The following is a 17,500-nucleotide window of genomic DNA, read 5'->3' as shown; positions in this document are numbered from 1 at the left end:
CAAAAGAGTCTTTCCTTCACCACTCCCAGACACTCAAATATATCGGATTTCCCTTTCACCCACCCAAAAGAGCCTTTCCTTCACCCTCCTCCCTTAACAAAAGTCCAAATTAATATTGTCAGCTTTTTGTGAGAGAGAGAGAGAGAGAGAGAGAGAGAGAGAGAGAGAGAGAGAGAGAGAGAGAGAGAGAGAGAGAGGAGAGAGAGAGAGAGAGAGAGAGAGAGAGAGAGAGAGAGAGAGAGAGAGAGGAGAGAGAGAGAGAGAGAGAGAGAGAGAGAGAGAGAGAGAGAGAGAGAGGAGAGAGAAAGTTCGTATATCAATATGCATTTCCTTTTAGCCACAAATTTCGTGGACATTCCCAAAACACACAAAACATTTTTAGCATCATAAACACTATATAACAATACATAAACATAATAATAATAAGATAAACCACCATCAACACCACAAACACCATCAGATCTGCAGCCAATGAGAGCCACACACTATACAACCAAGGCCATTTCGTCAGCCAATGAGGGAACTTTCTCGTGTCTCGGCAGGAGGTCTGATCGCGTGTGTGCAGGCAGACAGGTAGAGAGGTAGACATAATAGTGAACTTTTTTTAAATGAATGAATCTGTGTGACTGGTCTACCAAAGGAGTGGAAGAAGATTGTAGAGGTAAGGAAAGAAAATTAGCAGATAAGTGAGAAGATATAAATTTTGAACACTTGTAATTATGTCTACCTTCTTTTCTCTGTCACCAAAACATGAACAGGTACTTACCACCTCTAATGGACACCACTTCACTGAAAAAAACAAAAAGATAAGATACTCATTTACTCAGCAACTCATAAAAATAAATAAAATAGATTTGACAATATTACGGGTCATTGTTACTCCTGAAGAACTGGGGTCCTGGGCTACCTTGTATGAATTCTTAGTTATGCATGAAATGTCAGCATTGTCTCTCTGGCAACTCATAGTGAGACAGTGACTGAGTGAAAGAGATTGGTGAATATATAAATTGAAAAAACTGAATAGGTTAATATCATGGACGTTCCGAGACGTCTCCGCCAGTTTTTCTCACCCCCCCAGCTGCTAACTCTGTACAAGGGCCTTATCCGTCCATGTATGGAGTATGCTTCACATGTCTGGGGGGGTTCCACTCATACTGCTCTTCTAGACAGGGTGGAATCAAAAGCTTTTCGTCTCATCAACTCCTCTCCTCTAACTGAGTGTCTTCAGCCTCTCTCTCACCACCGCAATGTTGCATATCTAGCTGTCTTCTACCGCTATTTTCATGTTAACTGCTCTTCTGATCTTGCTAACTGCATGCCCTGTTGTAGTACTCACCTGTTGTAGTAGTAGTAGTATTTAGCAGTGGTGACTGTTGTGATGGTTGTACTAATACTATTTTAGGCTCATGGCTGCTAATTCTTCACAGTTCAATTACTTGCAAGGGTTCATGCGTGTGAGTGAGAGGTTATCTGAAAAGAAAAAGATTAATTTATATATGGTTTTTAAATCACACACACACACACACACACACACACACACACACACACACACACACACACACACAGAGAGAGAAACCAGTTAAAATCAAGAAAAACCTAGACCAAAACACAATTACATAATTACATATCAACAAAACAACAATAATAACAATAGTAATAATAATGAAAATAAAATAAATAATAATAATAGTAATAGTAGTAATAGTAATAATAATAATAATAATAATAATAATAATAATAATAATAATAATAATAATAATAATAATAATAATATAATAACAATAAATGGCCTTCCACCACTAGTAGTAGTAGTAGTAGTAGTAGTAGTAGTAGTAGTAGTAGTAGTAGAGAGAGAGAGAGAGAGAGAGAGAGAGAGAGAGAGAGAGAGAGAGAGAGAGAGAGAGAGAGAGAGAGAGAGAGAGAGAGAGAATTTACATATTGGTTACTGTCCTCATGAAAACACATTAAATGCTCTCTCTCTCTCTCTCTCTCTCTCTTAGACAACAATGTTTATTTGTAAATCATTGGGCCATCTTATCTGGCAAAATCTCATTAATCTGTCACTATATCTAGCCAAACACGGTTCTAATCTAACGTTCGTAAGCTCCGTGACGATATATGGACGTATCCAAGCCACACAGTAAATTATATAACGAAATATTGATGAAAAATAAAAAAAATCCTATTATTTCATATAACTCAATATTTCACGGTCTTAATTAAACCAAACCTCCCTGAGTATAGTGCACACACACTCCTGGATAACATTTATATACGCTTAAACCTCCACAGGGAATTTTAAAGGCAGAATTTTTAGTTATAATATCGTAATGTACCTCACGTCACCTCACCAGGCAGGGTTTTCATGGCACCAGCTGTTACACTATATCTCAATATTTCACGGTTCTAACTCGTCCTTACCTGGTCAAATATAACATTTATAGCACCAAGGACAAAATATCAGTGAAGTAACACCGCAAGTGATCTACAAACATCACAAATTAAGTGTTAATAAGAGCACCACGGACAAACAGCGGACATGAACCAGCTGACATAACCTAACCTATGAACATCGACCATATTTCCAGTCTCCGCTTATTTATATGACACCCACTTCGTTACATGGCGCTAAAGGTCTTGGCAAGGTTACCTGTTGCTCATATATCTTATAAATTACCTGGTTATGGTCGTGAAGGCTGAAGTAATGTGAACACTTCTGCGACTCTCCACCGTCTGTCCACAAAATGGCCGAGGTAGGGGGAGGAGCCCTATGAGGATCCGTTGTATTGAGAGAATTCTAATATTTCTTTTATTTCCGAGTCTAAGTTAGATTTTATGATTTCTAAAAATGTTGAATTGTTTTTAAAGAGGTTTTGTTTTTTGAGAGGCCCTTACAATACCATATATTTGGGTTTTTTTCTAATTTATATAAGGTCAAGTCATGTATAAATAACACGTGAAAATTATCGATTGCCTCCATTTCCATATATTGTTAAAATACCTTAATTAACATAATAACACAAAAAACTTGTAATAACCCATACTAAAAAGTCGATTCTGATTTAGAGCCGAAAAGTAAACAAATTCAAAAATGCCAACTGAGAAATTTGACACTATATATTTCTAAAAGCTTAAAAAAGAATAATCTAATACAAAAAAAACGATAAAATATTAAATATATCTAAAAAAAAAAAAAAACATATATTGCAAGTTGTAGCCGAAGACGAAATTGAGGCAACGAATGTAATTTTGTAAACAAACTGACTTTATATGCTCAAATACGTCAAAATGATTATTTATGCCCTATGCTGGTAGATCCTGCGTCTTACTGAGCTATTAAACCCACATGTACCCTGAAATACTGCAAAGTAGGCCTGAAACAACAGGCTACATTCTGATTATATTTGGGTAGGCTTACTGTACTGAAAAGCCTGTTATCAAGCTGTTCGTCTCATCAGTCCCTCTCCTCTAACTGAGTGTCTTCAGCCTCTCCCTCACCACCGCAGTGTTGCATATCTATCTGTCTTCTACCGCTATTTTCATTCTAACTGTTCTTCTGATCTTGCTAACTGCATGCCTCCCCTCCTTCTATGATCTCCCTGCACAACTTTCTTTCTTTCACCACTATTCTGTCCACCTCTCTAATGCAAAAGTTAACCAGTCTTCTCATTCTCTCACTCCTATTCTGTCTACCTCTCTAATGCAAAAGTTAACCAGTCTTCTCATTCTCTCACTCCTATTCTGTCTACCTCTAATGCAAGAGTTAACCAGTATTCTCATTCTCTCACTCCTATTCTGTCTACCTCTCTAATGCAAAAGTTAACCAGTCTTCTCATTCTCTCACTCCTATTCTGTCTACCTCTCTAATGCAAGAGTTAACCAGTATTCTCAATCATTCATCCCTTTTTCTGGTAAACTCTGGAACTCCCTGCCTGCTTCTGTATTTCCACCTTCCTATGACTTCAATTCCTTCAAGAGGGAGGTTTCAACACACTTATTCATCAATTTTTGGTCACTGCTTTCACCCTTTTGTGGGACTGCCATTTCAGTGGGCTTTTTTTTTTCATTAGATTTTTGTTTCCCTTGGCCAGTGTCACTCATACATAAAAATAAAATATATATATACAGCAATATCTGTTTACTCCTTCCTGTGACACTCTCTCACTGTAGGAGGTTTCAAAAGAGTATAATGTTAATAACTATAGATTTATTCAACAAAAACTGGTATACAAAAGTCTTGTTTACAATAAATAAACAGAAATAATAGAATTGTGCTTTTTTTGTTAATTCATGGGAAATATTAAGCAAACATTATAATTCACAGTATACTAACAAACAAACACACACACACACACACACTTTAACAATTACAATAAATTCCAAGCCTATCACATGTACAGGGTCACAGCTGGCCAGACGACCTCATGTCACCTCATATCACTTACATAATGAAATAGAAAGCCACTCCCCCTCTGTCTCACCAGCCAGGCTTATCTGTCTGGGAGAAAAGTGTCAGTATGCATGTCGATATAACAAATGTTGAAATATTACACAAATTATTATATATTACCCACCCTGACCCCCCCCTAGTCTACTCATCATTCATACAGCTTCCTCACCCACCCCCCCCTCTCTCTAGTATGCTATAGGTACCCCCCCTTCTGCCATCAACCCCCCCTTCTGCTACCGGCACCTGATAAATATTCCTATTTTTATTTATTTATTAATTTACCCTCAATTTTTTTTATTACAGCTTCCTCACCCCCCCCCTCTCTCTAGTATGCTATAGGTACCCCCCCTTCTGCCATCAACCCCCCCTTAAGGTACCCCCCCCCTGATAAATATTCCTATATTTATTTATTTATTTATTTATTTACCCTCTTTTTATTATTACTAATATCAAATTTTCTTATTATTACTAATATCTATGCTCTTATTTATTTATTTAACTAATTAACCTAACCTAAAAAAAAAAATGCACACACACACATATGCACGCACACACACACACACACACACACGTACACACACACACACGTACGTACACACACACACACACACACACACACACACACACACACACACACTCACTCACTAGCCAGTATCTTACCAAAATACTGGCTAGACATACATACATACAATCCCCAGATCTCTTACCAAAGATCTGGGGATAAAAAAAAAAAAAATATCTATATAACACTATATATATATACCCCCCTTGCCCCCCCCACCAAAAAAAAAAAAAAAAATATCATTCATACGTCCCACCACCACTACTACCACTACAAAAATAACATACTAATACTCAACATGCCATACAAACTCAGATTATAAAGAAATAAACTTTCAATATAATCTGAGTTAAACATTCATACACACCCTGTCATCCTAATCCTATTAATAACCCTATCTATGCCTCACTTAACCCTTTCATATATACTCCTGTCATCCTATTAATAACCCTATCTCTCTCTCTCTCTATGCCTCACTTAACCCTTTGATATATACTCCTGTCATCCTAATACTATTAACCCTTTCTCTCTCTCTCTATGCCTCACTTAACCCTTTGATATATACTAACTTAAAACCATCTTCTATATTAATCTGTGTTAAATATTATATCATTCTGACCTGCCACCTAGATACTTACTTAAAACCCTAAAAAAAATATAAGCTAATCCTATTGATATCTGTCTTCCCTCTCTCTCTCTCTCTCTCTCTATGCCTCACTTAACCCTTAACTAACTTAAACCATCTTCTATATCAATAACTAACTTAAACTATCTTCTATATTAATCTGTCAAATATCCTAACACTATGGCCTGCCACCTATATATTTATACCAAAAAAAAATTCACACACACAACCAAAAAAAAGACATACACACAGACGCACGCACACAGACGCACGTGCACAGACGCACACACAGACGCACACACAGACGCACACACAGACGCACGCACAGACGCACACCGCAGATAGCTATCCCCAGACCCCCTCCCCCCCCAAAAAAAATATATATATACAAAACACAAAAAAACAATACTCCCCTTGTTTGGGTGAAGATCTGCAACACTGCAACACTGCAACACTGTGATGGAAAAACTTGTAATTACTAAGTTAGCTTCTGAGAGGGAAAAAAAAAAGATTATTTTGAGTGGATTAAGAGATGGACACATTCATAGGAAAAGTGGAACATCTGTGGTTCTAGGGATAATTTGTGGAGAGGAGGGATACCATTAAATTAAGATGGAAATTTGTGTCATCTCAAAGTGTTGTCATTGTACAAGTAATCACTAATATATATATAACAAATATATCCACCAGTTTATAGTAACAGAACACAAGACTTACCGTGAGCCCCGTCTGACTTCAAGGTGAGCTAGCTGTTAGGGAGAGACGGAGAGAGGGAGAAGAGGGAGAAACATTAGTTCACAAACCTCCCTCCTTCATCTGGGTATTAAATTACATTAGGAATAAATTATTTCACTCACTCCTACAAACTCAAGGAATGAATGAATGATTTTTTACAAGAGTACTCTCCCTTAACACAAATTAATGAATCAATCAATGAATGGCCAAAAAATAACAAATTTAATACACTTTTTCAAATTAACTTCTGACCTAAATTATTACTTAACTGAATCTTGGAGTGAGTGAATTTTCTCTCTGATCAGAATGTTGACTTGACCAAACATTTCAATACTCAAACACACACACACACACACACTAAAAAATAAATAAATTCTGAAAAAACAAATTAACGTAACAGGTCAGAAAGACACTTACCACACCCGCAGTTGTGACTCAACCCACGCTTGAGAGTCCTGGGGCTTCTCCCACCGACAGCTTGACGAGAAGGAAGGAATGGTTAGGTTAATTTTGTTAGTAAGGAAGACAGACCCCCAATATAAGTAACCTAACTGAATCTAACCTAATATATCAGAATAAGGTAGGATATAAGAAGTTGGTTGGAGTGACTCGCAGATGTACGCACCTCTGAAAAAGACGAGAGAAAGTCCTCATTAGTTCGGCTCAAAATTTGTACTTTATTCAGGTATTTTTGCTTATTTTCATTTTATCAAGCAGTATATGTCAAGGTTCTGGCTGTCACAGTACATCACGTCTGGCCAGCCCATACATGTGGAATACAATCAATAATATACACAAGATTGCTTTATAACAAACACACACAAACAGTAACTATATTGATGATTAATTTGCAAGCAGGCAGGCAGATACTTCACAATAAACATTAATTCATATACACGCACGCACACACACACACACACACACACACACACACAGTATCCACAAGTATAACTGACTACATTGATCATTTTAACTGGTAGGCAGACAGACAGACAGACAGACAGACAGACAGACAGACAGACAGACAGAAGGAGGAGGAAGAGGAGGAGAACAAATGCTGATAATTATTCCTGATTACACAAGGATGACATAGGAAGGATGACTAGACACTGTTGTACCTCAGAGAAGGGTGACTAAGAGGGGGTCTGGTGGAGACCTTCAAGTGGTACAGGGGACACAACAAGGGTGACTAAGAGGGGGTCTGGTGGAGGTCTTCAAGTGGTACAGGGGACACAACAAGGGTGACTAAGAGGGGGTCTGGTGGAGGTCTTCAAGTGGTACAGGGGACACAACAAGGGTGACTAAGAGGGGGTCTGGTGGAGGTTTTCAAGTGGTACAGGGGACACAACAAGGGTGACTAAGAGGGGGTCTGGTGGAGGTCTTCAGTTGGTACAGGGGACATGACGAGTAACAAAATCTCTCTCTCTCTCTCACACACACACACACACACACACACACAACATTAAGGCAATATTAGACACAAGGTTCGGATAACAAGCACAGAGAGGCACAGCTTGCGGCAAATTCTTCCATGACAGTGTTGCCGCTGAACTGACAGGCCGAGTGGGGTTAGGTGGGTGACCTGTCTGGTGACCCATACGACTCAACACGTGACTCTTGACCTCTTGACCTTCAGTATGCCAGCACTCATCCCACACCTGTCTGTCTGTCTGTCTGTCTGTGTGTTGCATCATCGCACTTCTTAAATCTGAAAGAAATATTTACTGTTAGTCATCTGCAATGTATTTATTTTTTTTTACAGTTTTTTTTCAGAATATTAAGTTTCTGAGTGTGTGTGTGTGTGTGTGTGTGTGTGTGTGTGTGTGTGTGTGTGTGTGTGTGTGTGTGTGTGTGTGTTTTGAGGCATTTTCTTGGTGTTTTAATTGTCTTAGATAAATATAACCAGTTTTTTTTTTTATCAATTATCTTTTCCAATTGTTACTCATCAATCTCTCTCTCTCCCCCTCTGTCTCTCTCTCTCTCTCTCTCCCTCTGTCTCTCTCTCCCTCTGTCTCTCTCTCTCTCTCTCTCTCTCTCTGTCTCTCTCTCTCTCCCTCTGTCTCTCTCTCTCTCTCTCTCTCTCTCTCTCTCTCTCTCTCTCTCTCTCTCTCCGTCTCTCTCTCCGTCTCTCTCTCTCTCTCTCTCTCTCTCTCTCTCTCTCTCTCTCTCTCTCCCTGTGTCTCCCTTTGTCTCTACCTCTGTCTCTCCCTCTCTCCCTCTCTCTCTGTCTGAATGCATTATTAATTCCTAAGCTGAGGTAAAGACTACTTCTGGTGCCATTTGTCTCACCTCACCTCACCTCAAATACTTGTCTCATCTTCTTTCATAAATAAAGCAATAGAAAAACAAAAAAAATAAACAAACCGGCCTCCGTTTATCACCTATACATCTTCATCTGTGGGTCACGGCAGATTTTGGAAGGTCTTGGAAGGTCTCGGAAGGTCTCGGTTCACCTGAAAAAGTCCACTAAATTACCTTTTTTTCCCTAACCTAACCTAACCTGGCCGAAAATCGCTCGCTGATTTATGTCTCCCCCACCCAAAAACCCCGCCTTCCCACATGTCCCCAATTTTGCTGGACTAGAGGGAAGGGGGCATTTGTCCCCCACTTTAAAATGATGTTTTAGGTGCATGTGAAGGTATGTGTAAAAGAATTGAAGTGAATAGACCAGTAATAAGGCCCGGTAAGGACTCTAGACAATTACCTTTCATTATTGTGAGTGTCGCTTTAAGTCCTCCCTGGTCAATGTTTACAAAATATATTGGCTTTATAACGGAGCTGGACGAAATACCACTTTTTCAATACAATTAATTAAAATTAATGCTACGCCATTCTTTTCTTCTATTTAACATTTGAACTTCCGGAGACAAAACATGCTATTATCCAGGAAATAACCATGAAATATAAATATCTTCAATAAATAACCAGAATAAGGAGTTTCAATTTATATTAAAAAGTTTCTGATACCTTAAGAGATCGCCCTTTTAAATACTTCGATCCTCTTACACTCAATTCTGTCATCTATTGTTTTAATGTCACTTATATTTATTTTCAGCTCCAAATGAAGTGAATGTTTTCGTACCAACGTCTTTTCCTATTTCATCGCTCAGTCTAAATGTTTTGGTACAAATATATTAGCGTATAGTGGTTATTTTCCTAATATTTGTATCTGATTACATGTATAATAATGCAGTAAGCGACATGTATTCATCTCAGGTAGTAAACTTGATATACCGTAGTGAAATAGTATTCGTCTTTTATGTAAACACACCGGATTGTGTTAAAATATTACGAAAATCAGCAAAATTCTAGTATTTCGTTCAAAATTTACGTTCAGAGGCCGGTTGTAAACAATGTAGCTTTTAATAGACATCTTAGGCAAACCTGTGTTTTCTTAAATATTTATTCTATTATTATATTGCAAAACTTTTCCGAACAGTGACTCCATTTTTTTGAATATTGATAAACTAAAAAAATGAAATCGGTTGAAACATAATGCAACACTATACATTTGATGATGTCATTGTTAATACTATAAAATTTACAATTTCTAAGCAGGAACAACGTTTTTTAGACACTGAAAGGCATCATTTGGTATGCATTAAAAAGTTACATAATTCCTAGGCAATAAAAAGATAGGCACATTTTCGTTGCTTGGAAATTAATACGAAAAGATATAATTTTGGTAATGTATTGCATTTAAATTTACCCCCCCACTTGACCTCCCCATCACCTCCCAGTCCTTTTACTCCTCCCCATCCCCTCATTCACTCTCCTACCCCCCAAACCCAAAGGGACCCCACCCACCCCTTCCAGCTTTTAGGGGGGACTTCGCTTTTCGGAAATAGATTTTTTCAAATATCTCTTTCGTGTCTCAAGGAATTTTGACAAAATCTTGATAAATGATTGTGAATTGATAGTTTCTAAATATTTATTGTGTTTGAGCAGCGAAATGATCGTGAAATAAAGTGAAATATTACAAAAATCTTGCTCAGAATGCTGGAAATTGTACCATTCAGTTCATTTCGTGACTATTCGGGGTAAATATAGAATATAAGCTGTGGATTAGTGATTGCACATGGCTAATGCAATGCTGGCCACGTCTTGCCACCTGAACAACATTACTACAATGTCTGGTGTACATGATAAGTGTACAGCTTCATCTACGAGTACACCTTCACGGCTTGTAACCTGACCAATATAACCGTCTCTTCAAGTATCTACAGTACTTCCATTGACTTAGTAATTGCATTCCTTCCATTCACCGCTGTACCAGGATGATAAATTCAGTGTGTATGGTGAGCCAGCAGCGGCCAGCGGGGGAAGGGCAGGGCAGGGTGAGGCAGAGGGTAGCCAAGCCTTGTTGACCACCACACTATTGGCCATCTTGGTACTCTCTGCTCTAAGTCTTTGCCTGACTGCTCTATTCCATCCCACTATTAAAGCCTTACTGTTCTCTACCATCAGAAAGTTATCAATTCGTTTCATAAGAAGAGTTCGTTGATAATTCTAGTGCAGATGACAGCACTTTATACCGAATTAGCGCGTGTGAAAGAAAGAAAGAAAAAAAAAAAACTTAAGGAACTATAATCTCCTTTTTGTAGATAGGTATAAGTATAGCATGTTTTAGACGCTGGGGAAACATATTATTTGTAATGGATTGATTAAATAGTATAGATAACGGTTAGGTTATTTGGTATTTGTTTATTTTAATGATACATATCTCACATTAACATTTTTTTTTTTTTGTTTTCCAATGAATTTATGATATGAATGACATGTTGTGGGCTTATTGCAAGCACTGCCATAGATGTAGGATAGTTATCGCCAAGGAGAATTAAAGGGCTTATAGTATGTGGCCGAATATTTTGGAATTTTATTGTGGAATATTTATGTAATGACGACTAAATGTTTCAGTACACCACAGAAGAAAAAAAAAAGCTCCTGCTTACCAAACGCATCCTAAACATGAAACAGAGAGAGGGAAAAAAAGGAAAAAAAATATAGGGGAAAAAAAAGATGGGTATTCCTTAAATACTTAAATAGTGTATGTGTTCGCCTCACAGTTTCGTGGCGACGGCTTGTGTACACTTCACATTTGTAGATTTGCATGTTTACTTGGGGAGATCAACTAAACGACAATATTTAATCTTCTCGATTTTTTATTACAAGTAACTATTTACCTAATGTTCATATCAGTGCAAAAAAAAATTGTAGATAAAGACGAAGCCAGAGCCAAAAACATCGATTACCATTCTCATCTGTCAAAATATACAACACATATTCCCTCACAAAACTATGAAAAAAACACCTAATAAAATACAAAAAGTATAACAATCTACAATAATAAGTGACAAGACGTCCTGAAACATTGTAAATAAAACAAATATTTAAACCGCCAGCCATTGTCCATTTTGTCACAGGGAGTGGCAGTGAAGGCGGACCCAGATTTTTGTGTGTTTTCTGTGTACCCACGCCTACCAAGTACTCATCAGGGTCCCCATATGACTTAAACCTCCCCTGGTTGGTGATACAGAAGGCGAAGTGACTGCCACAGACTCCAGGATGAAAGACTGAAATACAAGCTGACCTGGTAAACGAAGGAAGATAAGATGCCATTTTTTTTTTTTTTTTTTAGGAAATTTAAACACAAGTGACAAGGAAAACTATAGCATGGCGAACACTCTTGAAAACCACAGTAACTTCAAGTACAGCCTTTTAAATACAGGTAGCAGGGTTCTCAAGGGTGTTTCTCCTGTCAGTAATGCAGAAATATTGTTAATCTGTCACAGGAACCTTAAAAACACCCTTGAAAACCACTGTAACTTTAACTACAGCCTTTTAAATACAGGTAGCAGGGTTCTCAAGGGTGTTTCTCCTGTCAGTAATGCAGAAATATTGTTAATCTGTCACAGGAACCTTGAAAACCACTGTAACTTTAACTACAGCCTTTTAAATACAGGTAGCAGGGTTCTCAAGGGTGTTTCTCCTGTCAGTAATGCAGAAATGTTGTTAATCTGTCACTAGAACCTTAAAAACATCCTTGAAAACCACAGTAACTTTAACTACAGCCTTTTAAATACAGGTAGCAGGTTTCACAAGGGTGTTTCTCCTGTCAGTAATGCAGAAATATTGTTAATCTGTCACTAGAACCTTAAAAACCCTTGAAAACCACAGTAACTTCAAGTACAGCCTTTTAAATACAGGTAGCAGGGTTCTCAAGGGTGTTTCTCCTGTCAGTAATGCAGAAATATTGTTAATCTGTCACAGTAACCTTAAAAACACCCTTGAAAACCACAGTAACTTCAAGTACAGCCTTTTAAATACAGGTAGCAGGGTTCTCAAGGGTGTTTCTCCTGTCAGTAATGCAGAAATATTGTTAATCTGTCACAGGAACCTTAAAAACACCCTTGAAAACCACTGTAACTTTAACTACAGCCTTTTAAATACAGGTAGCAGGGTTCTCAAGGGTGTTTCTCCTGTCAGTAATGCAGAAATGTTGTTAATCTGTCACTAGAACCTTAAAAACATCCTTGAAAACCACAGTAACTTTAACTACAGCCTTTTAAATACAGGTAGCAGGTTTCACAAGGGTGTTTCTCCTGTCAGTAATGCAGAAATATTGTTAATCTGTCACTAGAACCTTAAAAACACCCTTGAAAACCACAGTAACTTCAAGTACAGCCTTTTAAATACAGGTAGCAGGGTTCTCAAGGGTGTTTCTCCTATCAGTAATGCAGAAATATTGTTAATCTGTCACAGTAACCTTAAAAACACCCTTGAAAACCACAGTAACTTCAAGTACAGCCTTTTAAATACAGGTAGCAGGGTTCTCAAGGGTGTTTCTCCTGTTCCACTCATACTGCTCTTCTAGACAGGGTGGAATCAAAAGCTTTTCGTCTCATCAACTCCTCTCCTCTAACTGACTGTCTTCAGCCTCTCTCTCACTGCCGCAATGTTGCATATCTAGCTGTCTTTTACCGCTATTTTCATGCTAACTGCTCTTCTGATCTTGCTAACTGCATGCCTCCCCTCCTTCCGCGGCCTCGCTGCACAAGACTTTCTTCTTTCTCTCACCCCTATTCTGTCCACCTCTCTAACGCAAGAGTTAACCAGTATTCTCAATCATTCATCCCTTTCTCTGGTAAACTCTGGAACTCCCTGCCTGCTTCTGTATTTCCACCTTCCTATGACTTGAATTCCTTCAAGAGGGAGGTTTCAAGACACTTATCCACCAATTTTTGACCACTTCTTTGACCCTTTTATAGGACTGGCATTTCAGTGGGCATTTTTTTTATTAGATTTTTGTTGCCCTTGGCCAGTGTCCTTCCTACATAAAAAAAAAAATAAATAAATAAAAAAATAAACAAGAAAATAACAATAAATCTAACTGCATGCCAGGCAGGATAAATAAATAACACAAAAAATAAACAACAAAATAAAAAAAACTTAAAAAAAAAAAAATAAAATAAAATAAAATAAAACTACCAATTTATATATGAGTCCAGCAATCACAAACACAGGACAACTAAAAGTACACTGAATATTGAATATTAAATATGTATTGCATTTATGTCTTTATATATTTATTGAACTAAACATCACTAAACAGAACCAGAGGGAGAGAAAGCTACTATACGGTGAGTACAGCAGTGATATCTGTGAGTCAACGTCACTGGTTCGCATAACAACACGCATCAAGGCACAGAAAGGTGAGGACAAGTTGCTGTTCTCACGCATCAAGGCACAGAAAGGTGAGGACAAGTTGCTGTTCTCACGCATCAAGGCACAGAAAGGTGAGGACAAGTTGCTGTTTTCAAAAAGTTACATCAAAAACACAAACAAAACAGCTTCACCTCACCAATTCCTCCCATCTGTCTCACCTCATCAGGGAAGTTGTCCTCAAACTTTGGAGGGAAGAGCAGCTCCTCCTTGAGCCGCGTCATGACGGCCAGGCGCTCCATGCCCGTCCCAAAGGGCACCAGCATCTCAAAGAACACCAGGCCCAGTGAGTAGACGTCCACCTTGTAGTCGTACACCTGCCCACTCACCTGACAATAAGAGAGGTGACTGTGTGTGGTGTGGTTAGGTTAGGTTAGGTTAGGTTAGGTTAGTTTACATATTCTTAGGTTAGGTTAGGTTAGGTTACGTTAGGTTACGTTACGTTAGTTTAGGTTAGGTTAGGTTAGGTTACGTTAGGTTACGTTACGTTAGTTTACATATTCTTAGGTTAATTTTGACTTGGTTTAGATCAGTTTTGGTTTAAGTTAGTTAGATTAGGTTAGGTTAGGTTAGGTTAGTTTACATATTCTTAGGTTAGGTTAGGTTACGTTAGGTTACGTTAGGTTACGTTACGTTAGTTTAGGTTAGGTTAGGTTAGGTTAGGTTACGTTAGGTTACATTACGTTAGTTTACATATTCTTAGGTTAATTTTGACTTGGTTTAGATCAGTTTTGGTTTAAGTTAGTTAGATTAGGTTAGGTTACGTTAGTTTATATATTCTTAGGTTAATTTTGACTTGGTTTAGATCAGTTTTGGTTTAAGTTAGTTAGATTAGGTTAGGTTAGGTTAGATTAAGTTAGGTTAGTTTACATATTCTTAGGTTAATTTTGATTTGGTTTAGGTCAGTTTAGGCTGAAGTTAGTCTAGTTTAGGTTTGGTTAGATCAGGTTAGGTTTGGTTAGGGTAATTTAAGTTTAGTTAGGTTAGTTTAGATTTGGTGAGGTTAGTTTAGGTTAATGCAGGTTAGGTTAGACTAGTACCACATACCTGCTCTGGACTCATGTGGAGGCGAATCCCACCACGATGAGTATGCGTGTGTTCAGCGGGGAACCTCTGCAGGTGTGTGGCAGGCGTGTAGGCAGCCTGCTGCTCCTTCTCCTCCGCGATGGTGGTGACCAGGCTGAAGTCACCCACCTTCACTTTGCCCTCCAGGGAGATGATGATGTTGGAGGGCTGCACGAGAGACACAGAGAGAGAGAGAGAGAGAGAGAGAGAGAGAGAGAGAGAGAGAGAGAGAGAGAGAGAGAGAGAGAGAGAATTAGTTACAGAGATAAGGAGGGAGAGAAAGATATTGCAAGCCTGTGGGGAGGACAGGAGGAGAGGAGTTTGTAATGGAGGCAGGGAAGGAGGGAGAGGGAGGGAAAGAAACAGAATAAAACAACTATATCAACCAAAAAAAAATATATATATATACATAAAACCTAAACAAATAAAAGAAAGAAAAATCACTCACTCACAACACACACACACACACACATACAAATAAATAAATACATAAAATTAATAAATAAATAAATAAATAAATAAACGATCAATTCTAACCACCTACAACACTACCAACACACACCCCATAGCTCATCTTAAGATCGCGATGCATAAGATGATTATCACGTACATATTCCACTGCATTGGTTATATCACTGAACATATCCACCACCACCTTAATGTCCCTCTGTGAATTCTGCACCAGCCAATCACACAAGCTTTCCTTCTGACACAACTCCACCTGGATGTAGAGGAAGGTGCGAGGAACAGACTGAGGCTTCATCACCGCTTTCTGCACCCCATCCCTAAGTTTATCAGCCGTGGTGGTGCTCAGACTCAGTGTGCGGGGTCTCTCTCCCTTCTTCTGGTTGCCTGCTGGCTAGCTTCGCACTCTCCGTCTCTTCTTGGGTTCCTCTGTAGTGTTTGTTGTGTCTGTGTCCTGTTCTGCGTGGCTTTGCTTGCTGTAGGAGTCTTCAAACACGATGGAGTGGCTTGTGGACTGGTTCTGGCTACAGTTTGATAGTTTCTCCCATGACTCATGACTGTGTGTCTCTTCGGTGTCTCGTAACACACACACACGTACACACACACACACCCTGAAACGTCTCTCAATGTCTCTGTCTGTCTCTTTCTCTCTCTATCTCTGTCAGTCTACCCCTGTCTCTGTCTGTCTCTCTGTCTGTCTAACCCTGCCTCTGTCTCTATCTATCTCTCTCTCTCTGTCTGTCTCTCTCTCTCTTTCTCTCTCTATCTCTGTCAGTCTATCCCTGTCTCTGTCTGTCTGTCTGTCTGTCTGTCTAACCCTGCCTCTGTCTCTATCTATCTCTCTCTCTCTGTCAATGTATGTCTCTCTCTCTCTCTGTCTGTCTCTCTCTCTCTCTTTCTCTCTGTCTGCATCTCTGTCAGTCTATCCCTCTCTCTCTCTGCATCTCTGTCAGTCTATCCCTCCCACTCTCTCTCTGTCTGTCTTTCTGTCTGTCTGTGTCACAAATACTCCCACATAGACACACTCACTTGGTTGGCAGGTTGATCCTCTTGACAGCATCACTCATTGTCATCCAACTTGTTCCATACCTGACACACGACGCCAAACCTGCCCCGCCCCAGATGCTGCACCAGCTCAAAGTCCGTCAGGTGCCTGCAGTAGGGACAGGTGGTGGTGGTGGTGGTGGTGGTAGTGGTAGGGTGGGCTGTATTCTTAAGACTTCTGCCAACACCACTACTTTCAAAAGGCTGTAGTTGAAGTGTCACAGGTTTTTAAGGGTGTTTTTATGGTAATAATGTTAGAGTTACAAGGTTTCTATGTTATTAACACGAGAAACACTACTTTTAAAAGGCTCTAGTTGAAGTGACACAGGTTTCAAGAGTGTTTTTATGGTTGTAATGGTAGATTAACAAGGTTTCTACATTATTAACAGGAGAAATGCTCTTGAGAAAATGGCTACCTGTTTTCAAAAGGCTCTAGTTGAACTGACATGGGTTTTAAAGGTGTTTTTTATGATTATAGTGACAGATTAACAAGAAAATTAATAATAATAATAATAATAATAATAATAATAATAATAATAATAATAATAATAATAATAATAATAATAATAATAATGAACTCTGGTATCTACAGTCAGCCGCGCCCTCCTCACCTCAACTGTGTGTGTGTGTGTGTGTGTGTGTGTGTGTGTGTGTGTGTGTGTGTGTGTGTGTGTGTGTGTATCGCTTAGGGAGTAGAGAGCATTATGGAGAGGGAGAGGGAGATGAGTGGCTCAAAGATTGATCCTCCTCCTCCTCCTCCTCCTCCTCCTCCTCTTCTTCCTCCTCTTCCTCCTCTTCATCATCCTCCTCTTCCTCCTCCTCCTTCTCTTCC

General features: G+C 38.9%; 2 protein-coding genes and 3 long non-coding RNA genes across 8 annotated transcripts in view; 1 reads left to right on the top strand and 4 right to left on the bottom strand.

Moving 5' to 3' along the window:
- Positions 1 to 2,814, bottom strand: part of LOC135109984 (uncharacterized) — a 5,548-nt gene extending 2,734 nt beyond the window's left edge. The window contains exons 1-3 of the long non-coding RNA XR_010273033.1: positions 2,678 to 2,814; positions 1,337 to 1,470; positions 767 to 789 (exon numbers count right to left, since the gene is read on the bottom strand). This is a non-coding gene — a long non-coding RNA (uncharacterized LOC135109984). The remainder of the gene's footprint in view (positions 1 to 766; positions 790 to 1,336; positions 1,471 to 2,677) is intronic.
- Positions 2,815 to 4,837: 2,023 nt separating this feature from the next.
- Positions 4,838 to 17,500, bottom strand: part of LOC135109979 (uncharacterized) — a 72,039-nt gene continuing 59,376 nt past the window's right edge. The window contains exons 1-5 of one of the 4 annotated variants that reach the window (XR_010273026.1): positions 9,077 to 9,095; positions 8,737 to 8,825; positions 6,790 to 8,080; positions 6,355 to 6,386; positions 4,838 to 6,091 (exon numbers count right to left, since the gene is read on the bottom strand). This is a non-coding gene — a long non-coding RNA (uncharacterized LOC135109979). Of the gene's footprint in view, positions 6,092 to 6,354; positions 6,387 to 6,789; positions 8,081 to 8,736; positions 8,826 to 9,076; positions 9,136 to 17,500 lie in introns of those variants that run through there. The other 3 variants (XR_010273024.1, XR_010273027.1, XR_010273025.1) reach the window with 3 other exon arrangements.
- Positions 11,172 to 17,500, top strand: part of LOC135109977 (uncharacterized) — a 14,734-nt gene continuing 8,405 nt past the window's right edge. Inside the window, exons 1-3 of the long non-coding RNA XR_010273018.1 lie at positions 11,172 to 11,965; positions 13,985 to 14,168; positions 14,264 to 14,380. This is a non-coding gene — a long non-coding RNA (uncharacterized LOC135109977). The remainder of the gene's footprint in view (positions 11,966 to 13,984; positions 14,169 to 14,263; positions 14,381 to 17,500) is intronic.
- Positions 14,175 to 15,844, bottom strand: LOC135109974 (eukaryotic translation initiation factor 2-alpha kinase 3-like). Its single transcript, XM_064021952.1, has 2 exons — positions 15,142 to 15,844; positions 14,175 to 14,423 (listed from the first exon to the last, which is right to left on the bottom strand). The coding sequence occupies exons 1-2, from the start codon at positions 15,154 to 15,156 to the stop codon at positions 14,202 to 14,204; spliced, it is 237 nt and encodes a 78-aa protein (XP_063878022.1). The 5' UTR covers positions 15,157 to 15,844; the 3' UTR covers positions 14,175 to 14,201.
- Positions 16,755 to 17,500, bottom strand: part of LOC135109972 (major facilitator superfamily domain-containing protein 10-like) — a 40,883-nt gene continuing 40,137 nt past the window's right edge. The window contains exon 4 of the mRNA XM_064021947.1: positions 16,755 to 16,777. Coding sequence (XP_063878017.1) covers positions 16,770 to 16,777 — 8 coding nt within the window. The 3' untranslated portion in view covers positions 16,755 to 16,769. The remainder of the gene's footprint in view (positions 16,778 to 17,500) is intronic.

This window comes from Scylla paramamosain, chromosome 19, assembly GCF_035594125.1.
Source record: "Scylla paramamosain isolate STU-SP2022 chromosome 19, ASM3559412v1, whole genome shotgun sequence".
NCBI classification, from domain to species: domain Eukaryota; kingdom Metazoa; phylum Arthropoda; class Malacostraca; order Decapoda; family Portunidae; genus Scylla; species Scylla paramamosain.
Note: the sequence above shows the minus strand (reverse complement) of the source record. Positions and strands in the feature narration are given on the sequence as shown.